The sequence below is a fragment of the Lethenteron reissneri genome, chromosome 31 (genome assembly GCF_015708825.2).
Source record: "Lethenteron reissneri isolate LAM-NWPU_2019-01 chromosome 31, ASM1570882v1, whole genome shotgun sequence".
Classification (NCBI taxonomy): Eukaryota; Metazoa; Chordata; class Hyperoartia; order Petromyzontiformes; family Petromyzontidae; genus Lethenteron; species Lethenteron reissneri.
Genome location: NC_083809.1, coordinates 8,900,164 through 8,916,755, shown reverse-complemented (window position 1 = coordinate 8,916,755; position 16,592 = coordinate 8,900,164). Strand labels below are relative to the sequence as shown.

At 46.8% G+C, this 16,592-nt stretch overlaps 1 protein-coding gene across 1 annotated transcript in view; it reads left to right on the top strand.

The window, feature by feature from the left end:
* The first annotated feature begins 2,682 nt into the window (after positions 1–2,682).
* DYNC2I1 (dynein 2 intermediate chain 1) overlaps positions 2,683–16,592 on the top strand; it is a 40,214-nt gene continuing 26,304 nt past the window's right edge. Inside the window, 12 exon segments of the mRNA XM_061563471.1 lie at positions 2,683–2,813; positions 4,787–4,840; positions 5,298–6,548; positions 8,042–8,116; positions 9,185–9,380; positions 10,142–10,247; positions 11,121–11,247; positions 11,750–11,861; positions 13,702–13,753; positions 13,755–13,797; positions 14,966–15,095; positions 15,645–15,823. Of these exon segments, the coding sequence (XP_061419455.1) occupies positions 2,799–2,813; positions 4,787–4,840; positions 5,298–6,548; positions 8,042–8,116; positions 9,185–9,380; positions 10,142–10,247; positions 11,121–11,247; positions 11,750–11,861; positions 13,702–13,753; positions 13,755–13,797; positions 14,966–15,095; positions 15,645–15,823 (2,340 nt within the window). The 5' untranslated portion in view covers positions 2,683–2,798.

The following is a 16,592-nucleotide window of genomic DNA, read 5'->3' as shown; positions in this document are numbered from 1 at the left end:
AACTCTCGATTTCTATGAGCAGGTGATCCGAGTTGCTGATTTACCATGCTTGCGAATGAAAACAAAATAACAACAACGTATCTTCACACGTGTATTATTAGCTGGTCCTCACTCGTTGGGGGCCAGTGACTCGGTAACCGCCAACATGTCGGCAAGTAAACCGATTAAGCAGAAATAAAATCAGGTAACACATTCTAAGTAACTAAATGCAATGCAAAAGCCTAATTCACATGTTTTCATGGCCTGAGTTTTTGTTTTATTCGAGCCTTCCCTCTTTACTAATTAACAATAATGTAGAGTTTATCTGCACATGTTATCCATCAACCTTTGTGTTCCAAAGCGTTAGATTAGATGCACGTGGGACCGTGCCTGGTGCAGCAGTGCTTCTTACTGAAAAATGAATGCACTGGCTGTTGGAAACTGAATCCAAGCAAGTCGTGAGGACTGAACAGGGAGACTTGAAAAGGTCAGCGGATCTGAGATGGAAATCCCCGTCCAGACAAGAACACGCTCATGGGTTGATGCAATGAGAAAATACAAGCTTGTTATTTCCTTAATACACCATGCCTAAGAGGGGCAATCAACAGCGTGCCTTGATTTTTGTGGTTGGGAGCAATAACCCTTGCTTTTTGAATCCTGGAGAGTATATTTGCATGTTAAACGTCTTTTGCACCGTACGTAGCCAACCGTGCTAATGTTTGAGTAATGTATTACTCTTCTGATTACCAAGTCCATAACTTGGCTCATTAGCACGGTAATAGTATTGCCTTTGTTTCGACTGGTGCCGCTGGACGGGTGGTAATGGGCAGGACTTGGTGATGTCACTGGAAATGTTGGCTGTCACGCTTGGCATGACCTGTGTGGAGGTGGCCACTGTTTTTGAAGGGAACTGAGTAATGCTACACAATAAGTAGTTGATTTTCATCGTTAATTTTTAGATTAATCGACATTGCTCCAGCTCCATTGGAGAGTCCATCATTCACAGAGGTGGCTGGGAAAAGGCTTATATTTAAAGGAAATTAATATGCAATATCCATTGCGGAAATGCTGTATTTGCAATGTTTTATACCTGTGTAGAAAATGTTCAGGTGTGTTGTAGCTCAGTGAGCTTGCGCATTGAAATAAACGAGTTTCTCACTTGAATTGTTGCACAATGCATGTGTTTACACACTCGTCATCATCACGAATATTGATATGTACAGCAAACTCTCGGTTTAGGTGCGAGGGTTTTGTAAACGGAACATTCAGGTTTTAAATTGTAGTCCACGAATGCTCAGAAAATGGTTGCTGCAGAATTGTCAAAATATAAGCTTAACTTGCATGCAACCAAGTTTCGCAACTGATCACTCAGGTGTGGACACATCTCTGCGGTTTTTTCTTGAAAGAAGTCTACTATGAGAAACCGATTTGCGTAACTGCTCCCAACTGGTTGCAGCCACGTTGCATTCAACTAAGTTGAAAAAAAAGTTGCACGAAGTTTAACACGTAGGCTTTCACGACCAATATCCATGATAGAGGTTTTTGGGTTAGATTGCGTAAATATAAATGTGTCGTGAAACCCGCCACCATCCGACAGCCAATTAGTAACGTTTGTCACGTAAACAACATGCCAATTAAATTAAATATGATTGCTTGTGTTACAATCGAAACGTGATAATTTTTTTGTTTTATATTTGTATTATTTGTTTCCCTTCTACGTGACTTTACCGAAAGAACCAAGAATATGAAGACGTTACTAGTACAGCACACCGGTGTGTTGGATAGTAAATCCACAACATTTGCAATTCAGAGTACGACGTTTCGCCAGTAATTACAACGAGCTTCATCAGGCGACAGCCAGATTTGTGGAGAAATCCTCCTGTTTCGTTCCTGAGAGGGGTAGATGTGATGACACCACTTATGAGCCCTTCTTAAGCGAGGTGGGGTGGGGGTTATTTATATGGTAATCAATGGACATTATGCATGTACATTATGCGAGCCCATTGTTTTTGTACCGCCTATCGATTGTGTGTATAGGCATGCATTTAAACAATGTGTTATTTGACCATTCGCTTCCAAGCAGTACTGAGTCTGTAGCTATCCGGACGGTGTTAATCAACGAGCATCATCAAGCGACAGCCAGAGAAATGTGATGGTGTCACTTGTGAGCTCATCAGGTGCTTAGGGGGCGTCCATAAATGACGTCACGCGATTTTGGACGATTTTTGACCCCCCCCCCCCCATCGTCACACGGCGTCACAAAAAAGTCAGACCCCCCTCAAATATGACGTCACAAAGCTCTGCCCCCCCCCCCCCAAATAAAACATGCTTCAAATCGCTTTAAACTATTGTCATTGTAGTGCGTATTTAATGTGGCGCTGCACTCTGATGTTGTAGGAGAAAACATTTATTAAAAAGTCTATTTAATTAAGTAGAACGTGTTGTCTATATTTATTTAAAGTTGCGCATTTTGATGTGACGTCACATTTCTCACCCCCCCGCTCGTCACACATCGTCACAACTCACAAATGTCTGAACCCCCCCCCCAGGTGCGTGACGTCATTTATGTACGGCCCCCAAGGTGCAAACAGGTTCGCTCCGGTGTGGTGAGCCACACGACTTGACGTCACGGCGAGCGCAGCCAATCAGCGTCCACTTTGCTCAGGCCCCGCCCCCTCCCCTACCACACCACACCCCCCTCGAGTCACCACCGGCGTCGCCATGGAGATGGCCCAGGCGTGCTGAGTGTGTGACGGGCAGATCGCGCCTCTCATCACCACCTCGTTTGGGCCTCTTCGTCGCCTACAGCCGCACTCCTCATGGCGTCACGCGAGGTACGGGGGCCGCCTACGCTGGTCTCTGCCGCCGTGGCTCGCCGTGCATTCCCGCGCGTCCGGGGGGGTGTTTGCACCGCGTGGGGCCTAGTCCGGAGCGTGCGACATCGGCCTTGCCTGAGCTGGCCTACCGGGGTGGGCGCGCCCGTCGACACGGTTAGGGGGGTCGTGTGCACACTCAGCCGTCGTTTTCAAGTTCAAGTTAATTTATTAGGTGTAGCCTTGTGAGCCATTCGGCTCTTGAATCGGGTGCAACCGCAACAACAACAAAAACTAACAAGAAAACATCTTAAAGTGACTATGTGCAAACAGAAAATCCAAGAAAGTTTAAGCGAAGACCGGTGATTTTCAAGTTTAAACACACACACGCGCATGACTGCAGGAGAGAGAGAGCGAGGGTTGTTGCAAAGGAAGGCGAGGTGCGGATTAAAGTTGTAGTTACTGCGCAAAAATTTATTCAGTTCCCGTGGTTAATCATTTAAAGCAGCGCGAGTTGAGGGGACATTGCTTCAGGTGGTTTTTATTTTGCAGCCGGCCACCGATTGAGCGGGCTCCCATCCGCTTTTAATTGAACCTAATCCGTCCGTGACCTCATTATAACCCAGTCAAGACCAAGACCCAGATGTGACCCATCCAGTGACCCATATATGAATGAACCAGACCTGACACAATCACGACGCAGCCATTACCCCAAAATGACCGAATTATGACCCAACCATGACCCAGATGTGCCGCAAATATGACTCAGCTATGACCCAACCATAACCCAGATACGACTAAACTAAACTATGAAGTAAACTTTTTTTTATTTTACTAGGTTAAGGCCCACTGAGCTATATAGCAATTTTTTAGAAGCGACCTGGCCACAGATGATAGTTCAACGAAATGGCTTATCGCGTAGAAATCTTTGACAGCCAAATACTTTAATCTCATATTTCAAATGTGGAGGGAAAAGCCGGAGGACCTGGAGAAAAATCCGCTCGACCACAGGGAGAACATGCAAACTCCAAATATACAGGCGTCGGGGTCAAACCCACGAGCTCCTGTATACCTGGCGAGGTAGTTCACATCTCGCCATAGCTCGATGAAGCTAGTTGTCGCCTGAAGAAGCTCGTTGTAATTACTGGCGAAACGTCGTAAATGTTGTGGCTTGGCTCTCCAACACACCGGTGTGCTGTACTAGTGACGAATTGGCCACGTTCTGTTTACGTGACAACCCTTATTAGTTGGCTGTGTCGGGTGGTGGCGGGTTTAACGACACATTTATATATTTACGCGCTCTAACCCAAGAAACCTCTATTATGGACTTCACGATTTAATTCGAGCGGTCACCCTGGTTATTACCGAAGGGGCATTGACCGCAAAAATACGCGCCATGTGTTTCAAGAGCTTGCGACATCATTTGCACGAGGAGGTCATTGTGTGTCAACGTCACGCCAAGAGTTTAAAAAATTACATAAAAAAAGATTCAATTGAAATACATGTATAGTATAGCAATCATCGCCCCCTACTGCGAAATCTTGGCAGAACTCTCCTTAAAAATACTTATGAGACTCGACGAGGCTTTCATGGGTAAACAAGCCTAAAAGTAACACAACGTGGAAAAAATTATAAAGTTAATGAGAAAATATAACGATTTCCTTTATTTATATTCTTGGTTCTTTCGCTAAAGTCACGTAAAAGGGAAACAATAAAATAAAATAAATATTAAACAATATTGTTTTATATTAATCCCTGCAGTCATGAAAGCTTTAAATCAAGATTTCCTTTATTGTTATACTTTACTTGGCGTCGGCCACCTTACAACGTAGGTCCGATAAATAGAGGTGGTGCTTGTGTTGTTATTCTGGACCATGATGGGAGTGCATGCCGTGAACAGTGTGTGTTTCCCCTCACCGCAAACTGTTTTATAACTTTACCGCCGCACACACCTGGCTCACTAAATTTCACGTGTCCTTTATTTTTTTTTTCAGAAAAGGACCAAAGAAGACACTTGGAAATCCGAAGACTTGAAGAACCAGCTAAAAGTGGGAGCTAATTTCGTATTGACTTCACGTCTAATTAATTAAAGTAAAACCTCTTGAAGCCGAATTGGGGTAAGCTGGAATTTAAGGTATGCTGGAAAGGCTACTGAACAACTAAAAAGTAAAGAAAATACCAAAAACTCTGACCGGAACACTGGGTACTAATTAAGCTGCGCAAGGAAGGATGTGGCATTGTCATCATTAATGAATTAAAATACAATTAAGAAACAAACAATAAATACAACCATAATGAATGGTTAACTTATTTAAGTACAGTGTATTCCGTTCATAGATTACTTGAAATACATTTAAAAAAAATAGTCCAGCTTCAAGAGGTTTTCATGTGATTAAAACTGCATGCGCCGTTTATCGTCACGTGTGGCTCTGTGCTGCCGGTGGTGCTTGTACGCTTGTATGGGCTGCGACGTTGATGCGGCGTGCCATTGCCTGTCCCGGCTAGCAGGGTGTGCATGCCGACATGAAGGAGGCGGAGGAGGCTGAGCGCAGGAGGCGCAGGGAGCAGCGACGACAAGCAGAGGAGGGGAGAGGCGAGGAGAGGGTCCGAGGTGAAAGGGATGGGGAGAGGAGGCGGCAGGGAGAAACCGCAGGAGACAAGAGCAGGGACAAGCGTCGGGAGAGGGACGAGGACCCTGCACGGCACAGCAACAGGGAGAGGTTAAAAGAGGGAGAACAAGAAAAAGGGAAGGATAGAAGAGAGCGCCAGGAGCAGAGGGAAAGACACGATCGTGTTGAAGATAAACCAAAGAGAGACAAAGAGAAAGAGAGGAGGAGGGAGCGGGAGCAAGAGGCCGACGGGGCTACAGTGGGCATTCATGAGCGTAGAGACAAGAGAGATAGGGATGCTGGAAAAGAAGAGAGAGTGAAAGAGAGAGAGCGAGGTCAAGATGGAGAGAAGGAGAAGAGGAGGGACAAGGAAAGGATGTTGGGTGGAGACCGTGATGCAGACAGACACAGGAGTAGCCGAAAGGAAGAAGAAACTTTGACAAAGAGAGATGAGGGCAGTCGGAGGGAGAGAGGCAAGGGGACACTCGATGGGTATCAAGTGAGTGACAGAGAAGTCCGAGAAAAGGACAGAGAGAGGCACAGGAACCATGAGACACACAGAGATCGTGACGTGGAGAGGGATGGAGGGAAATTAGCAGATCGAGAGAGGCACAAGGATAAGGAGAGAGACCGAGAGAAACGCAGGGAGAGAGACAGGGACAAGGAGAGAGAAATGGACACAAGGAGAGACAAAGAAGGGGACAAGGAACGAGACAAGGAGAGAGACAGGCACAGAGAGAGAGAGAAATATCGAGACAGAGAGGGACACAGAGATAGAGATAAAGAGAGAGATGCAGAAAGAAACCGAGACAAAGACAAGGATAAACACACAAAGAGAGAAAGGGACAAGCGAAGCGTCAGCGAGAAAGACGAAGAAAGAGACAAGGAGAGGGACAGAGAAAGGCATAAAGAACGAGACAGAGACAAAGGTCGGGAGAGGGAGCGAAAGGAGGGGAGAGACAGGGATGTGGAGCGGGACAGAGATGATCACACGCGTCGTGCTGAGAACAGGGACAAAAGAAGGGTGAGGTATGCGGAGGCGGAAGGGAGTGCGGGAAGGAGACACAGGGACAGCACTGCAACCACAGGTGGCGGAGGAGGATCTGCCCTGGGAGCCGACTCCACAGGCCTGGGGAGGCCCTCACAGGTGTGTGCTGCATCTGCTGCGTACGCGTGGGTAGTGGAGCACAGGGGTTCAGCTTTCAATTTAAAGCTTTCGTGACTGCAGGGATTCATCTTCTTGGTTCTTTTGGTAAAGTCACGTAGAAGGGAAATAATAAAAATAAAACATAATAAAATAATTATCACGACGTTTCGGCCACAACGCAAGCAGCCGTCCTCAGGTGAAGAACAGGTCTGTCTTTCCGACAGACCTGTTCTTCACCTGAGGACGGCTGCTTGCTTTCCGACAGACCTGTTCTTTACCTGAGGACGTCTGCTTGCGTTGTCGGAAAGACAGATCTGTTCTTCACCTGAGGACGGCTGCTTGCGTTGTGGCCGAAACGTCGTGAGAATTATTTTATTATGTTTTATTTTTATTATTTTATTATTTCCCTTCTATGTGACTTTACCGAAAGAACCAAGAAGAGGGGTTCACCTGTCATAAGCCGTGCCTGTAATCACAGTGCTGTTGGTAAAGCCCTATGCTATTGTCTATTCCCTGTTGTGAGATAAATAAATACGTAGCAAAGCCACACAATGTGTGTGCAGTATCTTACTGTAATGGGTCGAGGCGCATAACTCTTCTGCTTGAGTTTGGTCATCATATAAATTGTGTAGCAGAAACACGTGTGGTTATGAAGGTCTTCCTCTTCATAATAATGAATGCATTTATCCAGGAAAGCCTCATTAAAGGTCCTGCATTTGGGATATTGTGGCCAAGTCCACTCAGGAGTGCTTTTGCATGTTAGAGGAAATGGATCGTATCAGAGAAAACTGAGGCATACCATGAAATAACCCTCGTAGGTCTACTGGAGATTGAAGAACACTGTTTTATGTACTGTTACCTCCTGGCCATATCACAGCCCAGTAGGTTGATTATCATTATGTTTATTTAGGCAGGAAAGCCTCACTGAGTCTCGTGACTCCTTTTAAAGACGATTGTGCCATTTGTTTGCCTGTAGGGGTGATGTTTGCTATGTAGATTCCAATTGATTCGTTTACAGGTAATTTTTCTAATTTTGCATGTTCAGACAGTGACGGCCTGATACACAATGACCTACTTTTGCGAATAACATCACAGGATCTTTGATGTCCACAGTGAAGCAGATGGCTCGTATATTTATGGTGAATACACCGCCGGATTCAAAACTCTGCAACTCATGGTGAACGCGTCACCGCTAGGTCATGTCACCGAGTTTTACAAATCTACACTGATCCATACTCATGATAACTTCAAATCTAGATGCTACATGATCCACTTACCACCAAAGTGTCGATGTGTATGTGACTACACCTGGGTTAGGATTTACCACGAGGCTATGCCATGCCCATCTGATTCTGCACGAACAGCAGCCTGCTAAGTTGTGGGGTAGATGGGTAGCTGGATGGCTGAGTGGTAGGTGGGTGGACAGATGGGTGAGCAGGTAAAAGAGTAAGTGGTTGTGCAGGCTGTGACGGTCGTGTGTTTCTCTTCGACAGCCTGGAGCCGCCGGTGCAATCCGGCCTTCATCTCCGCAGGATGACGCAGCAGCGGAGTACGAGGACGACTTTGAGGTGATCTAATCACAGTCTAGATTTCTTCCTTTTGACATCATTTCCACTCACGTGAGGTCTGACCTCCTGGTCTTTTTTCTCCACTCATTCATGTCCTTGGATCATCTTCACATCCACTCAACACAGTCTTTCATATTCTAGCCTACCACTCCAAACTACCTTTTCAAGTGCCTGCCTCCCAGTATTCACCTTGGTGCTTTCATGTTCATCAGCTTTTTTCCCCGATGTAGTTTTCTTCTCTTCTGAAGATATGTCCAAGCCAACTGAGCTGATTTTCTTTATGCTTATCTGAGATGGACACCACGAGCCTGATAGTAACATAGAATAAGTTAGGGACTGTTGACAGTGCTGCACAAAGCACAAATCAAATCAGGTACGAATGTATATTTTGTGTAATTTAAAGTCTGATGCAATTCCTTTATCTTTAGACCAGGTAACAGCCCATTGAGATGAGAAGTCACTTTTACAAGGGATACCTGGGTAAGAAATATATTGTAACAGCAAACAGGAGATAATGAGATGAACAAAGTAGATGCCTGGACTCTTGACCACCTGATTAAGTGCTCGGTTCTAAACCCACAATAATAATAACAATGTTAATGATTCTAAGAATGGCAATGCACTAGTAATTGCCATAATTAAACACGTGTCATCTATCATGGTAATGCAGAGAAAGACTGCCACATACACGTACACATGAAACATTTGCAGAAAAAGAGAACATGTAATGTGCCATCAGTCCAACAACCCCAACACAAAAAAACACTAAACAGCTACCAATGAGCACACACACATTGTTTATGGATGGTGACTACAGAAAAGGGAGGTCTATGTCTCCCAGTATTCAGGTCAACCAGGTGTCTGTTATAAATAGACTTTGTATTCGTTTTTCAATAACCATGTGTGTGTACACCCAAAGTGTCTGCTACCAGCACTTGCCCCAAAATTGTATTAAGGCTATACAGGGAATCTTTGTCATTGTATACTCCAAGTATTCAGTTCCTCATGTGTTCCACCATTGTCTGTATGTGCTGCAACACTATCTTATCGCTGGTGTGTGTGTGTCAGGATTATGATGATGACTTTGAGGATGAGGAGGGCAGTGCTGAGGAGAAGGTGGTGGAGGTGAAGGCCTCGAGGGAGGTCAGCGAAGGTCACCCGGGCTCCAATCGCGAGCTTGAGGCCGTGCGCCGGGCCATCGCCGCTGAGAATGAGCGCGTTGCATCCTGGAGCCCAGGGGATGAGGTGCCCCCAGCAGCTGCAGGTTCTACGCGCACTCGTCTCACGCACGCTCGTCTCACGCACGCTCGTCTCACGCACGCTCGTCTCACGCACGCTCGTCTCACGCACGCTCGTCTCACGCACGCTCGTCTCACGCACGCTCGTCTCACGCACGCTCGTCTCACGCACGCTCGTCTCACGCACGCTCGTCTCACGCACGCTCATCTCACGCACGCTCATCTTACGCATGCTCATCACACCCATCTCGGTCCCCTCACCCTGCACACATTCTGCCGGGACCCCACAGTATTGCGTCACATGTGACGTGACCATCACATATCTGTACTGACCAAATAACCTTCCTCACCCAGTGCAGTATTTGTACATGGTGTGACTGACCTTTTCACACGTAGTAAAGTATTCTTAATGTCACAATTGCATACTATAGTCACGGTAGGTGGAGCGGTGGCACAGTGGTCAGTATACTGCACTGTGAACATGGAAACCTGAGTTGGATTTCTGGCCACGGCTAATCATCCAATGATATCTGAACCGGTCCTGGGCATCCTATCTCCCCCATCCCCTTCATAAACCTGCACTCACCGGCATCGGTGAAATGTCATTAAGAAACACACGTGACTTACATGGCGTGGGTAGGCCTTCCCCCAACAGAGCCGTACAATGATCATGGCATTGAGAGTTCCCTCACAGACCTTTGCCGTGCAAGCTAGCTGACACGTTAAGGCACAGCCACGTGCCCCTGCAGCCCGGATTACCTGCAGCACCGTGCGCCCATCTGTGCAGAGCTCCAGAGTGCGAGAGCAAGCAGGAGCGGCAGCGGGAAGACGTTTATTGACTTCACGGGGGCCGGGGAGCGCACTGCTACTCGGAAGGTGGTGGCCAAACAGCGGTGAGTGATACCGGCCACCGAGGGTTGCCACCTAGCCGGTCCTGCCTTGTCCCAGGATCCTCCACTTTTTGTGGTAGCTGTCATGAGAACATCCGTAAGTCTTCCTGTGACATTTTAAGTGAAAATGATTTTGCTAGTTGCGGAATAATACACCACTCGGTACTACTCAAAGGTGGAACCCCCCTATGCACACCTCATGAAACTACGACGCAAACTACAGTTACTGGGTTTCAAATTTACTTCTTTGTCAAAATGGGTTCTGTTCTTTAAAATGCATTTTCTAATAAAAGACATTCTTTGAAAAATTTATAGGAAGGATAAAATGTAAACTTCTTGTCCAAAAAACATCTTATTATGAGAAAAATAAAACGTTATGTGTCCTTTGTAGTTTATTTCTGTGAAATGTATTGCCAATTTGTTGTGTATTCGTAAACACTATAACCATGTGCAAGATTGCAAAAAGAGGCAAGTGAGGAATTGTGCACAGTGAGGATGGAGCGATTAAATCAGCTCGTGGGAAGGATGCCAGGTGGAATGTTACAGCATGCAGGACTGAGAGAGATGGCGATGGATTAGGGAGGCCTTCATCCAGCATTTGTTTGATAATCTTCACTTATTTTGCTTTTTAAAAAATCTAGTCTTGATTTTTTATCACTGTGCTGTTCGTTTTTCTGCACGGAGATGTTTTGCATAGTTTTTACCCAGGTCTCAACACTCCTTTTTTTCGCAACGGGTTCTCACCTGTTTGCACAGTTCATGTACGTATGTTGAACTTCTTTTGCACCGTACGTAGCCAACCGCGCTAATGTATGCATATGAAGTAGGCGTAGTGTTGCCAAGTGCGGAGGTATGGTGATGTTTTTGTTGTTGCAGCAAGCGTGGCCTGGAGGTGCTACGCATGATTCAGCTGGACACCGTGACTTTTGACCTGCTGGACATGCCCCCAGTTAGCGAATACGACGCCTATATTTCAGCCTACGGTCGTTCCAACACCAAGCAGGTACCCCGCGACAAGGGTACATCACAGGTCACTCACCCGACATATAACTCGCATCACAGGTAGCTCACCTCACAGTTGCCCCACCTCATTATGTATCAGGTGAGTGCTGTATGCTGGGGTTATGTGCAATGTCGTGATATGATTGCTGTATGCAGGATTATTTGCATTGTGATGTGCAGGTGCAGTGTGGTGGTATGAGTGTTGTGTGTAGACAATGCAATGTGGTGATGTGATATTGACCACATTCATCATGGCACTGTCCAGTCGTCCAAAGGGACTCGTGGGTCTCATCAGATGTGTGGTGACACTAACCGTGCAAGAGGCCTTGTACAAAGCGAGGAAAAATTACTCAACGAGCCTTGGTCACTCACGTGTTTCTGATGATGACGATGTGCAGGCATAGTCCAGTGTGGTGATGCGAGTGCCACGTGTCGACATATGTGCAGTGTGGTGAGTGAAGTGCAGGCTTGGTGCAGTGTGGTGATGCGAGTGTTTTATGCAGGCGTATGTCCAGTGCGGCGAGGACAATGTGGAGCGAGAGGTGCAGACGGAGGAGATTGAGACGGAGGAGAAGTGGAGCCAGCACCCAGGGGAAGGCCCCACTGTGTGTGCAGGTCGGCCAGAGTCTGTTACACATTGTTTTATCATCATACACTACACTGGTACTCTGGATATGTATTCTATACGTGCGTGTATTTACACCGTGCACACACCCACAACAACATGTACCGATATCAAACAAACTTCACACATTCATCTGCAACACTCCCTTAAAAGGAAAAGTACATAATCACTTGCGTTTGGGGCATATGCTATGAAGAAGGGCAATGGCCCTATGAAGGCAATGACTCTTCTTCATAGCACATGCCCATTGTCCCAAACATCACCTTTTACATACTTTTCATTTTAACGCAGTGTTAATGATGAATATATCGAGTTTTGTGTGATTTGTGCTTATGCACCGCTGCCAACGCAGTATCCCCACAGGATATACCTATATCACGTACGTTCCTCAATATACACATCCCAGCGTCATATACAGTAAAACCCCGGGTAGCTGGATTTCATGTCCATCCGTATTTATCTGGCGAGCCAGACTTTGCAATTACCTCCTCAGTGAGTACATGAACACTGAAAAAAGAAAAGGGAACTTCTGCTGAAAAATTCACAGTGAAGCATGGGGCAGTGTGTACTGGGAAGTAACACCGAGAGACAGAAAGATAAGCACATGTGTAGGACAACACATGCAAATTAGAGACATCTTGTTAACTAGTGAAGGAAGTCGCTTGGACAGGACCTATCGATGGAAGGGGATGATGGCCTGTGGATGAGACTGGTGACAGAATGGAAGTCAAAGGAGAGAGCACTTCCAAGAGGGAAGCCGAGATGGAGTGATGAGATGAGCTCATGGGCGAGCTGGATTGTGAGATTGTAGCACCGTGAGAGATGGCGATGAGGTAAGGAGGGCTTAATCCAACATTACATAGGTCATGCATGGTGATGATATTACAATTAAGAATGGATATGAAATGATAAATAGTAAATCAAACACAACATTTTCACATACAGGTTATAATTGCTACATTTTGAGAAGCCATTGTCAGCCATGATCCAATAAAGACCTTCCCAGACTGCAACTATCCCGTGGTCACGCAACGCAAAATTCCGTCGCTCTCCTGCACGATAGCGGCTCTCATCACTCCGTATTCTCGGTGGATGTCCTGGTTTTGGGCACGTTCCCTCCTAAAGTGAATGACTTTGATTTAGTTCACACAAATGGTTTAGTGAAATCTATTGGACTTATTTCATGTAAAAGTAATTATTTTCAACAGACGGACAAATCACGACCTGGGTAGTAATTTATGTTGGCCGTTTTGTCAAGACGTGAATCTGGTGCATGATATGCAGTGCTGTTGGGATAGCAAGTGTTGGGACTGTCGTGCACAATTCGACTGCTCTGTAGGATGGAGATGAAATCTGTAGCCCTAACTCCAACCCCAACCCTATCCATCTCCTTGTTCCTACACACCAGGGGTGGGGAACCCAATGCCTGCTCTTTGTGGCCCCATCGGTAGCTTGTTTACCGCTTGTTGTTCAAGGTGTGAATCCATTGGGATGACACAGAGCAGCAACACCCCCACTGCAAACATTTGGCAGGACCCTCCTGAATAAAAAAGAGTCATGAGACTTGGCGAGGCTTTGCTGGGTAAACAAACGTAATTATTAAATAATTAATATCTGGCCCATGCGGACTGTGTGAGCGCCACATTCGGTCGCGTAGCGTGGCTGGCATGTGTCCCGGTACAAGGAATAAAGTGAGGTTCCCTGTCCAATTTCCACTCCCACCGCCCCCCCATTTTTCATAGCCTGGCGCCCATAGGCCCTGGTGCAGTTTCATTGCCTGCACACTCGATAGCTGCGCCACTGCTCAGACCGCTCCGCTTCTGTCTGCAGGCCCAGCGGACGATGCTCGCGGATGGCGTGGGAACAAGGGAGGAGCAGCAGCTCGACGCGCAACGCCTCCAGCGCTTCCTGGCCTCCGCCTTCCAGGCACGGCACGCGTAGTTGCTGCTGCTGCTATAGCTGCTGCTGTTGCTGCTACTGTAGCTGCTACGGCTGCTGATGCTGTAGCTGTACCATTTGACGTGCTGTGGAAAAATCCCAGAACGTGTGTTTGTGCTGAATGATGACCGATTTTGAGATGAATTTACACCTCTTTATCTTGGTAGTCCTGTGTGCTGAATGGTATCCATGTCTGTGCTGGATGATACCCCCGTGTGTTTTGTGTCAGATGATATGTCTGGTTTGTGTATTGGATGAAACGACCGTTGGTGTGCTGAATGACACCTTATGCGTTTGTGCCTCTCAACTTCTTTATCTCCGCACCACACTTTCGAGCATACTCGATTTTTACGGCACACCAAACCAAAAATACCTGTGGGCCCGGGTGGATAGTTGGCCGGGGGTGGGGGTTGACGGGTATCTACCGTACTACGCCGTGACCAATAAAGAGGGGAGAATGGGACGTGGGGGGTGGGGCCTGGAACAGCCACTAATTGGCACGGAGAGTTCGTCTATCCAAGCTTGCGAACAGCGATGTTCTTTCCGATAATTCCAAAAATACCGCAGCACATCCGGGTCTTTGCGTGTCACACTGGCGTGCCGCGGCACACAGCTTGTGAAGCACCGTGCTAGGTGATCGTATCTTGTCTGTGTGCTGGATCTCCTGTTTGATGCATCTGTTTGCTGGATGGTATCATCATGCCTGTGTGCTGAATTATACTTCATGTTCACGTGCTGGATGGTGGCTCGGCTTTTTGCAGTGCATCGGGGCAGTGACGTGGCCCGGCGGTAGCGCGTTTGCCGTTTTTTGCAGAGGTTCGTGGTTCGAACCCAGCAAGCCACCCTGCGAGTGTGTTAACTTTAAAGTACAAATCGAGTGGACCATGGTCTAAATTAGTAAAATTAAAAAAATTGCCCGCAAATTACTCATTTGGGATGATAAATAGCAATCTCTTTCCCCTACCAGCAGACTAATGCCCGCTTGCAGGATAGGTGCTCCGCCACCTTGTGCCACACAGGTACATCTGCTGGAGGTGCCTTTGCAGTTTTTTGAGGTGTGATGTGATAGGTTGCTTATTTGTGTGCAAAGCGCTCTGAGGCTTCCTTGCGTAAAGTGTGCTCTATCAAAAACAAATCATCATCATTACCTACCAAGGTGGTGTCTGTGCTGCTGGAGGAGGAGTGGACAGAGAAGGAAGCCTCAAGGAATGTCGAGACACGCACCAGCAGCCTCGCAGTCGGGAGCAGCTTCTACCCTCTACACACGGACCTCCCGTTTTTGCACGGTACTCGATATGCCACCCCATCACACGCACACACTGTTCCATGCTTTTGTGTCCAGTAGAGGGCACTGGATGAACAGGTTTTGGATTGAAAGTGGCTTCAAAACAAGGAGGTGGCTTGGTGCATCAGGGAGCTAATTAATGCCCTGTCAGAGCTGGTGAAAGCCTGGGTTTGAATCCAGGTCCCTCCCCCCTTCTCTCTACCTATTACACCCTTCTTCTCTAATATTGTCCCTCGTGCATGTTAAGGTGTGGTTGCGTATTAAAGTTCAGTCAAAGTAATTTCCTGCTTAAATAAGCATTGAGGAGGCCGTGGTCACATCCTGATTATTGCCCTAAGCCAGTGGCGGAGTTTCCATGTACCCTGTAACAGGGATAGTCTATCCATAGAACAACTGCTGTTGACTTCCTTCAAAAGTGGCACTCATGATCAAAATTTGATCTGTCAACCTTCCGATTGTGAACGGCTGATCCACCAGGTTGCATTTATACATTGAAATTGTTATCTTTGTGCGTGTGTATGCTGTGTGTGCGTGTGCACACTGTGTACAGGCCGCACTGTGTCGAGGTTGCACGTCTCTGAAGTGCAGAGGCACATGCTGCTGAGCGTCCATCCTCCCGGGCCGAGCGGGGCGCAGGTGGACGCCGTGCTCGCCCGCTGTGTGGTACTGTGCGTCTGGGACCTCAGGCAGCCATCTCAACCACAGAGGGTGCTGCTCAGTGAGCCAGAGGTGAGAAGTTGTGTTGCTTTATATGCTACATATATGTACGAATGTTGTTAAAAGGTAACCACTAAACCGGTAACAATATAAAACCAAATTTTTTTTGTAACCGAAACTTCCTTCCCCCGTGGGCGTTGGGGTGCCATACCCTGGCTTGCCAGTAGAAGGCGGTACAGCAAGTGGACTAATTGCCATCTGCCTACATCCATCTATACGGGGATTGAGTGTTGCTCCCTCGTGCAAGGCATGGGTTCATGCGGGTGCTGCGGTTTCCTCCCACGTGTATAACAATTGCTCATCATTCATTGGCTGAATACATCCTAACATAATACCCAAAGCACGAACCTCTTGAAAATAGTTATATGAATCAACATGACGTTCTTGGATAAATAAGTAAATTATGATTATCAAATTATGATATTAGAAATGTTTTGTTTGATAATAGGCATTTATATATGTGCCGAAAACTGCCAATGCCAGACCCCGGTCACAGCTTTGGCTGTCGTCTGGAAGGAACTCTTTGTAAATGTGTGTCACAGTGGGAATACTCAGAGAATCGGTCAGGAATTGTCACTTTAATGCACAAAGTGGCAACGACAATACCCAGTATACATCGGGTAGATCTTGGTACTGGAATTTGAAAGAAAACATGGTTTGCAGGATCAAGGCAGTGTGCTACTCGAGGCTCAAGATTTACAACCATTCAGATATAATCCCAGCGGTAAACACAAGCTGCACCAAAAACTCTAATCCTAATCCTAGCTTCTTAATCTTTACC